At 31.5% G+C, this 17,881-nt stretch overlaps 2 protein-coding genes across 4 annotated transcripts; both read left to right on the forward strand.

Annotated features, from left to right (window-relative positions):
- Positions 1 to 5,419: 5,419 nt before the first annotated feature.
- Positions 5,420 to 10,720, forward strand: LOC108688992. 3 transcript variants are annotated; one of them, XM_018195568.1, is made up of 7 exons: positions 5,420 to 5,463; positions 6,573 to 6,821; positions 7,182 to 7,452; positions 7,786 to 8,024; positions 8,251 to 8,631; positions 9,799 to 10,007; positions 10,081 to 10,720. In XM_018195568.1, exons 1-7 carry the CDS (start codon positions 5,461 to 5,463, stop codon positions 10,163 to 10,165), a joined length of 1,437 nt encoding a protein of 478 aa, XP_018051057.1. In that variant the 5' UTR covers positions 5,420 to 5,460; the 3' UTR covers positions 10,166 to 10,720. The 3 variants fall into 3 exon arrangements, with proteins under 3 accessions (XP_018051057.1, XP_018051060.1, XP_018051058.1); XM_018195571.1 differs by having other exon boundaries at positions 7,185 to 7,452; XM_018195569.1 differs by lacking the exon at positions 5,420 to 5,463 and adding an exon at positions 5,921 to 6,049.
- A 1,446-nt stretch (positions 10,721 to 12,166) lies between these two features.
- LOC108689001 lies at positions 12,167 to 16,842 on the forward strand. Its single transcript, XM_018195582.1, has 3 exons — positions 12,167 to 12,229; positions 14,376 to 15,966; positions 16,250 to 16,842. The coding sequence occupies exons 1-3, from the start codon at positions 12,209 to 12,211 to the stop codon at positions 16,840 to 16,842; spliced, it is 2,205 nt and encodes a 734-aa protein (XP_018051071.1). The 5' UTR covers positions 12,167 to 12,208.
- Positions 16,843 to 17,881: the final 1,039 nt, after the last annotated feature.

The raw sequence follows: 17,881 nt of genomic DNA on the forward strand, positions 1-17,881 counted from the left end.
TTAATATATATTTTTATTATATAAATAAACCGTATTATAACTAATTTCAATAAATACTTATATTTATGCTCGTTTCTCTGGTCAATTTATGTTAATGTTTTTGTAATGAGCAAGACTTTATGTTTTGGATAAAATTAATTTATATTTAACGGAATTGCATGTTTTATGCGGAATGCAATAAGTCTTGACGCCAATCTCAATGCGGATATCGTAGCAGATGAGTGAGAGCTGCGCTCTGTGCTCACTGTTTTACTTTATTTTGCTCATTCCAAAAGCGCTCACGTATACTGATGGTCTGAAATAAAATCGGATGGACCAAGCCTGTTACTTTCACGTGGCGACTCGATCTCGATCGATACTACACACACCGACCCGAAAGTGCGAGGAGCGTATTAAATGCCTCGCCTGTACAAAGTCTGAATAAACGAGGCTACAGCTTTTGGCGACGCTACAGTGGTAGAAAGTCCCATGCACACACGCGTATGTAAGGACATTCATTATTGTAACTATAGCATTATTTTCTCTTTATGTTTATGAGCCGTCACGCCGTTGTGCTAACCAACAGCTGAGTTATCTATTATTCCGACGGCAGGGAATGTTACATCTAAAAAATGTTATAACATTCCAATTAATTTATGTAGAAAATGTGTTATTCTTTATTTGGCACTCTTTTCCAATTATATATTACTTGCTCTGTTTCCTTGGCCCCAGCGAATAGATGTTTCTCACGCGGTGCGATGTTTATTTTTGCAATATTTTTTAAATGTATCAGTTTTCTCTTTGATAAATTCATAAATTACCATTACATCACATCATCATTTAATAAGATAAAAATTATTATCTATTAAAATTCTGACTATATAAAATAATTGTAGAATTACGAATACCTGAGAAAATTATATACATTATAATAATACTTTTACACGTGATTTACTAATGCTTTATTGCACATGCTGGATCGTTCGTTCCGGGTTAATTTTCATCACTTTTACAAATATATATACAAAAATGATCTTACATATAAGTATCTTTAGAAAGTATATTAAAATTGTATATTAAAATGAATTGTATATATAAATGTTACAACTAATTACTTAACGCTCCTAATGCTCCTAGCATTCCAAAGAAAAGAAATGCATAGAATACATGAATGTTTAAAATAAATTAATTGTTTAATAAATAAAATTATTCTTAATTTATTTTGGATATTGGCGACAGAAGTTTTATCTTTTATTTTAATTTCTGAGAAAATTTCAAGTAATTGTAAAAATAATTTTAATCAGTTAATTGCAGCATCCCTTTAAAAAGAAAAATATTTATCAAAGAAAAATAATATAGAAAAATTATTAATTAAAGATTTTTTAGTATCTAGTATATTTTCTATCGATTTCTCAGCTGTTTTATGAGAGAAATATGCGTATAAATGACGAACGATTATTTGAAAATGATCATCATATAATGATGATCATTTTCAAATAATCGATCATCATATAATTGATTGAGTCAATTTCGAAAGCGGATGAGCAATTAACCCGAGTGAACATCAAAAATTTAACGAATCGCGCAAAACGGATAGGATAATCGTAAACTGTCTAGGCGGAGATCGAACTCGAGAAAGCGATCGGCCAAAAAAGTCGAATATTTGCATTTTTTATTGTCGCTTCTTGGTAATGTGAGAAACTGCATTCCGATCGACGACGCGCCAGTATAACGAATCTAATTGACTTCCTCGTTTTTCTCCTCTCTTTTGCACGCATTTTGTCGGAGGCGCCCAGCTTCACGGCCGAGAAAGTTTTTCTTACTCGAGGTTGCGGACAATTCGTTTCAAGTGCAGTCGTGTCGACGATCGTTTGATGCAACAGCAGGCAATTGGTATATGTATAAGGTTGTAATCCACACCCATCGTAGAAAGTCCTTCCTCTTTCTTTTCCTCGTCCTTCTCTTCTGCTTTGACAGGTGGAATACACCTGGGAATGTCTGATGAAAGGGTCTGCCTTTGTGCGACTCGATAGTGGACTCGTTTCCACTTCTACAAAGAGAGAGAGAGAGAGAGAGAGAGAGAGAGAGAGAGAGAGAGAGAGAGAGAGATAGATAGATAGATAGATAGATAGATAGAGAGAGAGAGAGAGAGAGAGAGAGAGAGAGAGAGAGAGAGAGAGAGAGAGATTGCGAATCATTACGAGACCTCCTTTCCATCCTCGCGATCCTTTCCCTTCCGTGACTCCCGACTGCATCGATCACCCATTCCTGCAAGGAATCTGTGCAAGAAAAGCCGTTCTCCATCTCCTTCTCTTTCCCCTTTCCCGAACCGAAGCCCTTTTCTCCATTGTCTGCGATAGAATAGAACGATAGGCACTCCGTATAGGATTTTTCAGAAACACCTTGTCACGCGATCGATGAGATAAGCAGTAGTTAGCCTAAGTGATTAGTCGGCTAATCGTTATAATTTAAATTTCGATCGAACAAATGACAAGAAGATGAAAAATTATTCTGATCAGTGCAGTGCGATCTTTTACACCATTTTCTATAATACAATTCTGCGAGCTATTAACCGATCATCTTCACTAATTACATTGTTTGATGTATACGAAAATGATTTATTGTTAGCTCTAATTCCGAAAAATTCAGAGAAAAGAAACATGAACTTGAACGTATCATTACAGATCATATAGACTAAGATATTATTCTAGATAGTAAAATCTACATGTAAAAGATTAACATGATTAATTACTCTGTATACTCTGTATACTCTTGTATCTGCACTGCAGAAAAAACGATTTTGCTGAAGTCTAAAAATTTAATTAGATATACAGATCAGAAGATAATTTTGCTAGAATCATCAAAATTAATTCTGTAGCATACTTAAACTTGTTGCTAAAATGTCAAAATTCTTTGCAGTATTGCGCAGCATGCTCGAGTTTTCTACATAATTATTTTGATGTTTATCAAAATCAATTTCACGTATCTGTATTTACCTCAATTAATTATTTCATCAAAATCATTCTTCTTGTGTGTTGTTAAAAATTTTATTTATATTAGCAAGTACATAAATATATTGGGCTAATGAAAAATTGCCTAATTTATTATTAAAACTGAATTTAAAAACGGATTCTTAGAAATTATGCTCTATGGAATAGTATAATTGCCAATTTGAGTAAAGTATCGCGTCTTGAACTTACATTTTTGTAGAATCGAGCTTTTGTACTCATTTAATATATTAATTATAGTTTAAAAAAATTACATATTAAAAGAATTTAGAGTAACACGAATATATCAAAATTATGTTAGAAAAATCGTACAAAAACTAAAATTATTGTAGTAATTCATTATCAATATAATTTTTTCCCGAATTGTATGTATTATTGTAAAATATACATCTGTTTTAAATACCAAATACTTATCACCTTTAAATTAAGCAAAATTACACGTCCAAATCTCATAGCTCAATCTTGTATATAACTATTACGCAATGGTGAAAATAATTCACTTTTCCATAAGTGTTTGTACGCAATTATGTAGTTCAATAATCGAAAATTATCACTTCCTATAAGATCGTCCAATCAATCATTTTCTCCATTGTTCGCAGAAGACAACTAACGTTGGTCATTATGTAGAACTTGTTTCTCATTATGTAGAACTTGAATTAATAAACGGTAGATAGTATCACGAATTTTTAATTATTTGTTTCGATAATAATGAATCACAACTATTTCTATTAAATTTCTATCAAATGTTAATTAAAATTATTTAAAAAATAATGCTTATTTAACTTGTAATTAATTTATATCAAGTATTAATGGAAACATTATTGTAATTAAGAGAGAAGATATCTTAAGGGATAATCTTAATCAAATTTATATGAATAAAATTTTATGTCATATATTTTAATATTAATGCTGTAAAAAATTATTTTTACATTTGTAATATACTTGTATTCTCATTATAGAGATGTAAATCAGTAAAGTTGTATTTAATTTATTTTAAGTTCAAATTATATTGGTGCAAAATTGATTGAAACGCTCAATTTAAACAATTAGTAACTTAGTAATAACTGAATAATCAGGTATGAATAATCAGTGCAAGTAATATGGCTTTAAAAGATCAAGAGAACATTTACGTGAAAATAACGAGTGCCTATAATGCTATTATGCCAGCATTTAACGCTCTTTATTCTACATTAAACGCAATCAGATAGCCGATCACATGAACAACGTTCGTGGAAAAAACGCTAATGATTAAGTAAATGGTAAAGCTTGTTTCTATGCAATTTGATCACTTCGACACGATATATACATTCTCAGGAGATTGCGTTTTAATAACCGATTTTTTTCTATCGCGAAGATTAATTTCACACTAACGATGTGGCATCTTCGATGCGAATGTTTCTACGAAAGGATTAGTTTTCCACCGTTCGTGATGGATGTAAAATGATCGTCCTAAGCAAAATAACGTTTTCTTATCTATTAATCATACTTAAAGTTTTCCTTTTATGTGTTTACAAAACATCAGCGTATTTTGTACCCTTTTTGTATACGTACACGCGTGTATTTAACATCAATCAATTTCACTTCAATCATTATTTTTTATCTAATTAACTTGAGTGTCAAGAATTACTCTTGTTAGAAACTCTGTTTATACTTTCCCGAAATTTATAAAATCCACTTTAAAATCCGATTGTTCCACCTTTTGTTAAATTTTATCTATTGGGTAAATAGCAAGATTATTCAATCACATGCGCACATTACCGGATTTATCTAACAAGTAAAATTTATCAAAAGATGGAATAACCGATCCTTAATGATCTATATTTTAAATCATTTTAAATTTCGAAATAGATTTCTATATTTATAATTTGATATGCTATGTATTTGAATATACATTTATGTATATATTTTAATGTATATTATTTTTAGCTTAATTAATTTTATGCTATATTTTATATTTTAATTTTTAAATTAATTCGTTCTACACAAAACATAAAATTAAAAATAAAATTCTATCCTATATTTTATCATCACAGATCACTTAATGAGTTAATTTAACATAATATTTTATTAAAAAGTAGCAATTGATATATGATTGATATATTATTTCTAAAGCAGTTATTTCCAAAATCGATTATAAAAGTTTGGAAAATATTTATTTTTAATATTGTTATATGTATTACATAGAGTTTTCAAGACACGTTAATCTTTCTCTCAAATGAAATCCAGCCATATGATTTAAAAAATCAAGGGAATAATTTAACGAATATCTTCACTTTTACTTCTATCGATAGTATTCTGCGTGGTCCACGATCGACACGGATTATCACACACGCTTTGATCACGAAGTGAAGTGCTCAACAGGAGATACATCTGGTAGGGGTAAAGGCATATAAGAGAACGGACGTCTGATTCGGTTTTATAGTAGAGCTAAAGCCCTTGTGTCGTGTCTTTATTTTTTTTATATATTTGCAATATGGTAAGTATGACTCCGCTATTTAAAAATGTTATTTCAATAATTTAGTTTAATTATATAATACCGCACATTATATAACCACCGCGAAAAAGAAATGCATAACTTTGTTGTTAGATAAACTTTATTATAAGAAAAAAGTTTTGTAACAGTTACATATTGACTTTATTAAAAAAATCACAAATAAAAATATCGTGCAAACGGACTTGCTTTCAGAGAAATATATAAAATGAATTTTTTTTATAACAAAATAAAAAAAATAGTTATCTCCGTGGTTGGTGATACGTTCTGTAAATTGAAAAATATTTAGAGTAATATTTCGAAATTCCGTTATAAATTTTTAAAAAAGCGTAGCTTTTTCCCGGTACATGGCACAGTAACATGTATCTGAAAATTCATTTAATAAAAAAAAAACGAGAGAAATGTATATGCATATAGTGATACACGTGTTGGAGGAGGGAGCAATCCGCTCCGCCGATGGCGGGACAACACATTCTATATAAGAGTGGTCCATGCCGGATGTTTGACCCAGAACTTCGCGTGCAGTGAAAGTGTGTCCGGTGCAAATACGTTTTTACCGGAAACGATAATGGTGATTAAAATATAATTAGCCACTAAGACGCGTTATCGTTAATCACTTCGTTATTAGATTAATTATTATTATTATATAATGTATAATTTAGGGACTATTAATTTTTTTCTGTTACACATTCTTTTGTATATGTTCAAATTAAAAATAAAAAATTTATAATAAATAAATTTGACAAAAAGACGATTTCTTAATCTTGCGATTTTTAGTAAGTCATATTGAAATTTATTGAGTTCAACTTTCAGCATAATTTCATGTCATCATATTTTATCATCGTATTTTTTCTAAGTATAATGATATGTTTTCCTTCCTTTGATATGCATCAAGAAAGCAATTAACTTTTTATTTACATGACACATGCCAATCATGCCACTTATATTATAAACTTGAAAGACATTTATCAATGTTATATTTGATAGAAACTTATAGATTATGCACAATTGAATGACGAATTTTACAAAAGAGAATAAAAGAGCAGAGTGGACGGATGATTGACAGTAATTTTAACTTTCCCTTTCAATTACAGAAAGTCTATTTAATATTGGGTCTGCTGGTAACAGCGACGTGTGCTGAGAAGAAAATTAATTTAGAAGATATAGAAAGAGATACTCTGAAGGCGGAGGGTAAGACCAAGGCCGAGAGCATCCAGACTGATGAAACGAAATATACCGCCAAGCCCAATCAGCAGCAGTATCAAATACCAAGCCAATATAATACTTTGGGTCAACCCGAACTGTATGTCCCACCTCAGCGACTTCAGGATATAAAATATAGTGTAAGATATTAATTAAACACACATTGTAATATGCGAAATTTCAAATGTTTTTACTTCTTTTAATTACATTCTTATATCGATATAAAAATAATTGATAATGACATTATTCATAAGATAAATTTAATTTATACAGAGTGTCTCAGGATTTCACCGACAAATTGCAAGACTTTATTCTATGTATGGAAATAAAAAAAATGTTTATAAAATTGGTAAATTTTTTATTACAAAGTTATTTTGAGACACCTGTATAAGATAAACAATATTAATAGAAGGAAAATAATAATGTATTTAAATCTACCGACTATAAATAATGTGCCTTCATTTATTAACTCTTTTATTTTCTTGTTTTATTATCATTAGCAGGTGCCTGAAGAATACATTCAAGCCAATCAATATACTGCACAAGAAGCACAATATAAGCAGCCGAACCAAATTCTGTCACAGCAAAATATTCCACCGATCCAATATTATGACGGATATCAACAGCAAGTGGAAATAGCTAAAGGCATTAATCCTACTGCCTTTGAATCGCAAAAATTAAATTACCAACCGGAAATAGTAGTAGGCAACCACATCCAAAGTGTTCAACAAAAAGCAGTCACAGAAAAATACACGAAAGCCATTAATAAAGGTAAACATCAACAAACTGAAATGTTTATAATACGTTGTTATTCTTCAAATTTATATTCAAGAATTTTTTAAATAATAATTTTATATAAATTTTTTACTCATATCTAAATTATTATGTTAAAAATTACAAAATTATAAATTAATAATGGAATAAAAAAAATTATTACATTTAATTATATGGAGAAAAGACAATAAGTAAGTCTTATTTTTTAAAATTAAGAAAGAAAAAAGAATCTAAATTCATTTAATAGACAAAGTTTTTAAAATAACTATTAAAATAAATAACTATTAAAAGAGAGAATATAAAATTTGATTTAACTTTTTCATTTCGCAGATCCTGCTTACATTGACATTCCGGTGGCACAATTGCTTCCCTATTATCCTCATTTGGATGTTAATCCCTTAGTGAATCTAAAAGGTGCTGGACTGACGCAACCTCCGTTACAGTTTGTCAACCACGCGGCTCAACAAATTTCCATACCCGTATATGCCCCCGTACATAATCAGAAACAATTGATCTCTTCCGTAAAACAACCTTATTCTGCTGTCGAGCCAATAACGTTCACGACCAAGGTAAATTTAATTTGCGTGAATGCAACTCTCCCAAGTAAATTGTATTCTTGTGCAAATGATTATGTAGCACTAATCGTGTCGCAATATTTAATGCAATGTGAAAGAGAAACGTTAGGCTTTCTTCCTGCAAACAGCTTCACGAATATTTTAGCATTGATTTGAACCGACTACAAGTCGGTTTTTTGTCAATTCTGTTTTACTCGTCACACAATCGTGAATATTTCAGGCGCCGAAAGAATTGACATATGCAAATCCAAGTCCACACAAAAAAAAAATCAACTCGGCCCAACCATTGACGACACCCTTCTATGTCCAACCCCAGCAATCGCTAGCTCAAGAAAAGCCCTTATTACATACGCAAGCTTACATCACGCCTTCGCAACCGCAGTATGTGCACCAATTAGTTTACATGCAGCCCGGCATAATTTACAGCGATCCCACTACCGCTTATAGCAATCTTTACACTCGTCTACCAGCCTACATTCAGGATAACTATCTTCGCGCAAATCAGCAACAGCTGTATATCGCATCGACAATCGGCCACGAAGTACCGAAGGAAGTCTTGCAGGAGCAGATTAGCCAGGACCTCCCGCAAAATTTTATTAAGGTTGGTGTAATTGTAATAGATAGAAATAAATTCTAGAGTGCCATGATTAATATTTCACTCAGCGTGATTTACTTACATGATATGTTGATCGAAAATCGGTGTTTTGTAATAGAAATAAATTAATCTCGTTAACGGAATGATATCGCTATCTAATTAGCTTAATTACCTCTTTTGTCATGCTGCTGTCTATGTGTTTTCTATTGACATATTAATTTTATTTTAACAGATAGAAACGCATAATATTTCCTATTAATAATTTAATTTTTTTTTAAATATAATACTATTATATTGACTTAAAAAACGATGAATGAAAAGTATATATTGCATATTTTTAAAAATTCTTTTCTTTCCGTTTAATTAAAACATATGCGTTTCAAGGTAAAAAATATAAAATATTTTTTAAATAAAATTTTCTTCTGATTTTTTATTACAAATATACACTAAGAAGAAATTTTTGATATCTATGACTATAATTTCATAGTATACTTATGATTATTATTGTTTTAATATTAATAATAATCAAGGATAAGAGATAAATAATGCCGTTATTTTTACTTATAATGATTTGGTAATGACCTTGCAATTTTTTGACAGTAATGATAATTAATTAAAAGCTAAAGTTGAGAAAGTCACTTGTCAGTTTAAAAGGTAACTTGTCACCATTATGCTTTATTTATTGAAAAAAAGTATTGCAATGAATTAAAATAGCGAGTAAAAGTAACGCATCGGCAAGTAACAAGTAAATTACGTTTTTCAATAAATAATGCGTAATGATGGCAAGTTACTTTTCAAAAAAGTCATATTCCCAATTTAATTTTTAAATAGTTATCGTTATTATCATAAAAAATTGTAAAGTCATTATCAAATTATTATTACAAATAGAACGAATAAAACAGCGTTGTTCATAATTATAATCATTTTAAATTCCAACTATATATTTTTATAAAACTATAAATATAATTATTATTATTATTAATATTACAATAGTAATAACTATAAGTACGATATTATGTAATTATATCACAAATATAAAAACTTTTTCTACCAGTGTATATTATATATTATATATTTACAACATCCTGCAGGATTATTCTTGCTTGAGAGTTCTCTTCTAAAATCGTCTTATTCCACGTAACAATCACCGTAATTTTGTTTAATTTCGAACAGGTGCCTGATGAGCCCAAACCTCATTTCGTACCGCCGCAATTCCCTCCACATGACTTTAAAGCTGGTAGCACGCAATTGGAACCTATTCGAAACTCCTTCGAAGACGAGCAGACCTTGCCAGTGCAAGATCACTCCTTGCCCTCGGAGCCGAGGTCGCTACTTGACACTTACATACCAAGCAAAGTCATTGCTGCACAGGATACTGCCAGGTATAGTAGCGTGAATAATAAGATGTACCAGAGAATGCCGTATCATTATAATTACCCGTTATAACTGTTACAGGTACAAAGAAAGGCCGATAAAGCTGGAAGGAGGTTTTCTCCCATCGAAAGTAAACTTTGCGCTTAAGAAGCGCAAGTCTGAATAATGAGAACTGCCATAAGTGGCATGACGATTGACGAATGTCATATGTACACAAGGGTCAGTACAGTTTTTAAAACTCGATTATTAGCGATACCGATCATATGATGATCGAGGCATATGTGGATATCGAGAAGAGAATGTGACAGAGGTCAGCATCATCGCATCTAGTCTTTCATTGAAGATTACATAAAACCTTTTTATACTGTTCTCTTTTACATTTGTAAAGATGTGTCTAGTAAATATTTTGTTTACAATTTTCAATAAAATTTAAAATAGAAAACACAGCTGGTAATACCTTTCTTTTCTGACTTGCAAAATAAATTAAAAATGTAGGTGTATAGAATTTATTAATTATATACACTATATAGTTAAATAATTAATTATGTAATTATTTTACATTTATATAATATAATTTCATAAAAATATTTTTTATTTAAAGTAATAATTATTTATTGTATCACCGTTTATTATCATTACACCGTTTATTGCGCATAATAAAAGTTAAAAATTTGTATAAATACAATTTTTAATAATAATATAATATATTTTTCTGACATTATTTACTTGTGAATAATATTCTTTTTAACATTTTATATGAAGTCTTATAAAGAATTATTTTAAAAAATTAAGATATTTTTATATTTTTGTTTTTCTATATTTAATTCTTATACTTAATTCTTGTATTTAATATATTTCTATGTTTAATTTATTAAATGCATTTAATTTATTAATGAAGTTATGTAATAGAGGTGTGTGAGAACCCGAATAGATCAGGTCGGATCGGAACGGGATTTTTTTATCGAGATCGGGTCAGGTTCTCGAAAGTATCGGGATTCTCGATAGAGAGAACTGTAACCAAACAATCACGTAAGATTGTTAAATATATTACGGGACTTTTAAAATATGAAACATAGCATTCATAACATCTAAAAATAATTTCAATATTAAAAAAATAAATGATCGAGTGATTAATTCGCGCAATAGAAGACTGCCATTGATAGACGACAAGCTCTTGTCCTTGACCACACTCTTGTCTTCTTTCTACGAATGTTATTACGAAAACAATAGTATATATTACTTATGACACGACATTATTACACAAGTTCTACTATTCCTCCATCAAGTACGCGAACAAAATTATTTATCAGTTATCAGCAATAAGCTCGTACAAGAGTAGTTGATTATATAAGTATTATATTCTGTCTGTATACCGGTATTTGTGATAGTTTATGTTGCACATTCAGATAGACTAAATAAACTGCGTTGATAGACGAGAGGTAATGATGAAGGTATGTCTTATGTCAAGAAACCTACAAATATATGCAAGTATTTATGTGAGTGCAATGTATCAACAGAGTCCATACGAGAAAGCTGTTAGAGATGAACTCAACGGTGTAGGCACGCAAACTTAACTGTTTAAATTTCTGTTTGCTTTGTTAGTCGTTATGCGCTTTCTTTTTCTGTAAATGTGTAATTTACTGGAATCTTCTGAAAAATCCAAGTCAGAGATTCTCTGTCAATCCATCAGTTAACTATCAATGTCAATAATATTGTTAGTATTTGTGTAAATATATTGTTAATATTTGACCGCGTCAGTTTGAGTAAAACGTGTTAAATAAATTTAATATAAATTATTATAAATTATATAAGTTTTTAAAAAATCGCTAAAATTCTATTTCACATTATGAATTTTAGATTCGCTTTTTACTAACAAACAATTTATAGTATCTAGTTCTCCGATATACATCCTTTATTCTAATATAGAAACTTTCCGGTTAAAATATTTATAGAATATATTTATTTACGTAACATAAAAAGAATAAAAAAAATTCGCATAATCGGTCTGTCAAACGTCGCTACGCTACTGGCAGATGTCTTCCCGTATCGAACGCGAATAGCGTTCGTTTCGCTGTAGTGAAACTATAATGATGGTGTCCTTCTCACACCAGGAGCGAGGGCATATAAGGTGGGATGTTCTGGCCTCAGCTTCATCAGTACCAAACATACACGACAAGTCCGCCAAGCTAGCAGGTTAAGGTCGATCGTCATGAGTTTCGCTAGATTCTACGTAAGTACTTAAATCAAAATTGTTTTATATATTTAACGCTCTGTTCTTGTTTTCCTCAATTTCCTCTTCCATTTTATTAAGTAATGGTATGATTAATATTTATTATATATAATATATATTCTGTTATAAAATTAAAAATTAAATTTAATAGGAACATCATATATACATATTTTGATTTCTCTGTAATTCTCGTTATAAAGTTGTAAAATTAAAATTTATTTTTAATTTTCTGTTAGCTATCTTTATCAATGTTACATTTTCTTATAGAGAAAGATATAATTGTTATATTATCTTCAATTTTATTGAAATTTTAATGTAAAAAAATATATTAAGAAAAAAAATAAATTTTCATGTTTTTCTATATTTGTAATTTTTATTTATTCCTTTGTTTCTGTATAATTAATACAAAAATAAATAATAATAATTTTTGCATGTATGATATTAACATCCTGCATCAATAATCCTTTTTAAATAACAACTTTATAATTTTAATAATAAAATGGCAGTCATTGCGATAAATGTTACTGACACAGTTATACGTAATTGCGAAGCTAATAGCTGCGTGTTGACTTCAGTCACTCACAAATAACATATTATCGATAGGAATTGATTGCGCGTAAAATCTCGCGGTTACAGATGTTCAAATTTAATAATCCGACCGAAGCTTTAAAACCGAAAATCCGTGAAAAATATTTTAATGGAAACACATCAATCGTGCCATTTTTCGGCACGTCAGTTGCAAAAAATTTTCTTTTTTTTTTTATGTGTGGTCGAATAAATGTTTCCTGGACTCAACCGGACGTAATTGCGGTGAAAGTGCCACAAATTTTTTTCTGATCACGGTCCATACGCGAAGAGGCGGTGATAAAGTAGCTACAGCAGATGCTCTTGAGTAAGCCAGTGAAAGTCAGCAAGAAGGATGAGCCACACATCTCATCTGCACGCAACGCTTCTTTCGATTCGCGAACGCATTTTTTGGCATTAGGTAACACTACGCGTTTCGCGCCGACGACGTAATGTGAACGATCGGGGAGATCGGCGTGAAATTTGACATCTCTTCAATTGCGACACATCGCGTTTTTACATCTTTGTCACCGCCAATTTCGAATTGATTGACGAGCTGACGACCGACCGCGATGACCACATTCGACGCGTTGCATGCGCATCTATTTTCATCACGTGTCGCATGCTGAATATTTATTGGGTTATTAATACCAGAATTGTAATTTGAGAACAGTCGGTTTAGTTCAGGAAAATAGAAAAAATCAGATTAAATTTAAATATATATCGCTACTTATAGATATACTTAATTTATATACGCTTTAATTAAAGTATGAATAATTTCCCGAAAAGCATAAATATATAAATTATTCATTTTATTTGCAGTATTTGAATTTTAGTTGATTCCTAATTTGATATTCTTAATTTTTATATATTTTTTAAATTGTAATATTAATTTTTTAATTTCTCTTATAAATTATTTTAATGTTGTCTTTATAAATATGTAAGTTAAGTACATCTATGATTCCACTAATTAATATTTTACAAATAATATTACAATAGATTAAATATTTTAACATAAATGATTAAATAATGTAATATGTATATATCCAGCTTTTAAGGTTATAGTAAATTCTTTATGATTTTTTATTGCACAAATGGAAAGCAATATTTTCTGCTATCGTTATCTATATAGCGACGTTTACCTAAAGAAAGCGGTGAAAATCGCAAGTGCGCAACGAATGAAACCCGTTATGGTATTGACCGACACACTTGACTCTGACCTTACAGGAATATCTTTCCATATCTTTAGCTTCGCTTTCCTCCTAGATGACAATTATGCGATCGTTATTTTTGTAATTACCGATTGATATGCGATTGTTATTTTTATCATAACCGGATTATCATTTCGACAATATTTTCATAAAATATAAAAATAATATTTAATTAATTACACATTCTTTTTGAATGTATATTATTACGGAGAAAATTCAATCTAAAATAATTCAATCAGTATTTCTTTCCAATCATACATACTAAACAGAGAAGGGAAGTGAAAGTGAGATCTCCTTTGCCGAAGATCGATGACCAACACATTGTTACATCGCATCTGGTGCGATTTCTTACACATGCCCCTGACTTTCAGATCGCCACATTTCTATTGATACACGGACTCTGCACGGAGACTACCGGAAGCAGAGAGATCAAGGTGAACGACTCGGACAGCATCGAACGTCCTATTATCAATGATGCTGCCGATGTTTCAGACGCCGAGAGAAGAAAGGAAGAGGAAGAGAAGCAAAGAGAAAATGTTGAGGAAATGTTACCAATCCTACCGCCTATAATACTTCTAGATTTTGATAACGGTACAATCGAAGATAATATGACCGATGAGAAGTCAAAACGCACCGTGAATAACGGCCTTGGAAATTATGGGTTCGACCGAAATTCCCTGCTTGCCCCACGAAAGTACAATTATTACTTTCCTGCGGGAAAAACCGGAACCACAGTGAGCATCGAAGAATCCATCAGCCCGTTTCTTCCGAGGACCATAATTGAAAAGGTATTGCCGAGCAATCGAAAACCGATTTCTGGCTCAATCAATTTTGAACAACAGAGGTCCCGTACTTCGACAGGATCAAACTATCAGTATTATAATTCTATGACAAAATTACCACAAGTATTTGGGCTACGAACGAAATTGATGAAGACATCCGATTCTGAAACTTATCAAGAATTCACGCCGATTGCCAGACCCTCCATTGATGCGTACTCGAATGTAGATTTTCAGGATGGTATACACGCGTCTACAACGCCGCAATCTTTGACGTTTGGTCCTGCGGAAGCAATAACGGGTTACGTCACTCAAGATCCACGAAGTTATACAGCCTCCAGTTCAAGTCGATATACTTATGTCACTCCGAATCCGTTGTACATCCAAAGATATCTGGGACAGAGTCTTCACACAATAAACATGCAGAGTTACTCCAGACCGAAGCAAGGTGCAACGAAATCCTCGACGTCCAGTCCCCATGAGACTGCTGCTTTCTCGGAACATCTAAATTCTCGTGATTACGCACGACCAGGTTTAAATATAGTGGAATCTTCGACTCCCGGGTCCGACGATGCGTCTAACTACTCAAAGGATGCTAAACCGTTCCCCAATTTGCCTCGATACACAGTGGAAAACGGTGTCAGATACGAAAACAAGATATTCTGGAAGTATCCAGATGGCAGAGTGTCCGATGAGCCGCCTAAGACGTACGAGACTTATTCCGAATACCCATCATTGGCTGCATTACAGGCAGCTAAGGATCAGGACGCCTCGCAGGTCTACGAATCTGCCTCTACGGAAGGCAGCGTGATGTCACAGGGCCCAGTGCAGTTCCCGTTGGCGCCGGAATCCTCCAATTCAAGAATCCCGTTCATCTCGACCAATTCCCTATCCCGCTTGCAGCAGCAACAGCAAGCGTTTCGACAAGGATATCAAAGCTTCATTAACCATAAGCAGACAGCTTCGCAGCAAGTCAAAGCTGGCAGCGGAATTTCGCCCATATATTCAGTCTCCTCGACAACTCTATCGCCGAAGAATCCTCTCAAGTTAACCGGGAAAAATCCGAAAAATCGATACGAAACGTTAAGACCGATCTCGAAATACATGGTGAACAGTCCGAATCCGGAATACATTAACAACGCGGAGAAGAATACGAAACCTATCAGATTTTTCACTTCATCAGGTAAGCTATTTTAATAAGATATTTTATCGAAACACACTAGTGAAAAAATGATTGCATAATTTAATTATATAATAATTTAAAATTTTCGCCAATTATTATTAATTTTTTGGTGGAACTGTGATAAATATTATTATTATTGACATTATAATACAATAGTAATAACTATAAAATTAGAGTTTCTAATCATAATTATTATACCACGTAACTATAATAAAAAATATCAAAAACTTTTACTACACGATATGTCGTGATCGTGCGACTTACTTAAGAATTATTTTCCTAGCTGACAGCAATTTGGCTAAAAAGAACATAGGAGACAAGAATCTGAACAGCTACTCAAATCTACAGTACTCGGATTTATTGAATTACAATCCGTCTATCTCGCAGTATATCAAAAATCCTGCATCTATTCTCAATGTGCAGCCGACTTTCGTGCAAGCTGGAAGCTCCTTGATACCCGTAATTATTCTAAGAGTAGACGGTGTGCCACCTATACAACGCAAGGCAACGCCAAACATGAACTTGAAAGCTTTGTTGCAACAATATCTTGTTCAATATGCCAAAAGTATTGAGGAATTAGCACAACAGTCCAATTATGATCTCGGTGACGATCAACCCCCGAAGGATCAAAGTTCGTTCTCTACTAGTCCTCTACGTGAACTAGCGCGATTGACATCAAATGATCCTCGGGACTTGATCGGCAATCCTACAGAATCCTATTTCGGCAAGTCGAGTTACGAAACGAGCAATCTGGATGGCGAAAAAAATCCTTCAAGTGGAAAATATGGCGAGCGTACGGCGGCCCGGCCGAAAGTGAAAAGTGTGCAGATCATAGAAGATCCAATTGATCCAAGACTCGCAAATCATAGACTTTAGAACGATCGTGTGCAAACAATAGACAATATATCCCTTGACTTTTGTGTTCTATAAATTCGGTTTTTCTAAAATACATTCTGATGAAATGTAAAATTATATTTTTTATCAGTTCGATATATCTATTTCAAGATATGTTATTAAAGAAATAAAAAATTCGAGGATTAAAAATCTCGATATAAATTCACAAAAACGAAGATGAAACTAAGATGAAACGCACATTTTCATTTGAGTTTAAAGAATATTGCGATAATATAGAATGTTATCGTAAGAAAAATAATCGATAATACAATAGAAGTTAAGCTAAAACGATTGATTAATGCAACATTAACTACTATATATGAAAAATTATTTTTTTTCTTTGCATATTCTCTATTTTTAAGTATTAAATAATTACAATATACATTATTTGTACATTATTTGGCACTTCACAGAGAATGAAATGAAATTTTGTGCCATGAACCGATTTAAAAAAACGAGATGATAATAATAATAATAATAATAATAATAATAATAATAATAATAATAATCATAATAATCGGGCGTTAGTGATACGATAGTATTTATAATGTGGGATTGTGCAATGTATTATAATATATACAAACGTACCTGCGCTACTGATTTGTTGAGAACACGCAAAGTATTAATAAATTTTGTTGCCGTTCTTCGGGAAAGCGGTAGTAAGCAAAGCATATAACTTTTGCTTTGCACCTACAGAAAATCAGCCAAACTTCTACACTTCGAAAAGGTACCTTATATATAGATCATAGTGCATAAGTTCTTGTACCCGATTTAAAATAATCACAATTTGTATACTGCATTATATAAGCTAATGAAATAAGCAAATAAGAAATTTGTATATAAATTAAATTTGTATTATTTTTGCCTCAAATTTCTATGTAAATCAATTATTTCTAAGAGACATAAATCTTTTCATTTTGTACTTTTCATCAAGATTTTTAGCAGTCACATTTTGTTTATTTTGTTTTATTTATAAAAATTTGTAGTTCTATAAAATTAATAATTCTATAAAATTTTGTAA

This window comes from Atta colombica, unplaced genomic scaffold (assembly GCF_001594045.1).
Source record: "Atta colombica isolate Treedump-2 unplaced genomic scaffold, Acol1.0 scaffold252, whole genome shotgun sequence".
Taxonomy (NCBI): Eukaryota; Metazoa; Arthropoda; class Insecta; order Hymenoptera; family Formicidae; genus Atta; species Atta colombica.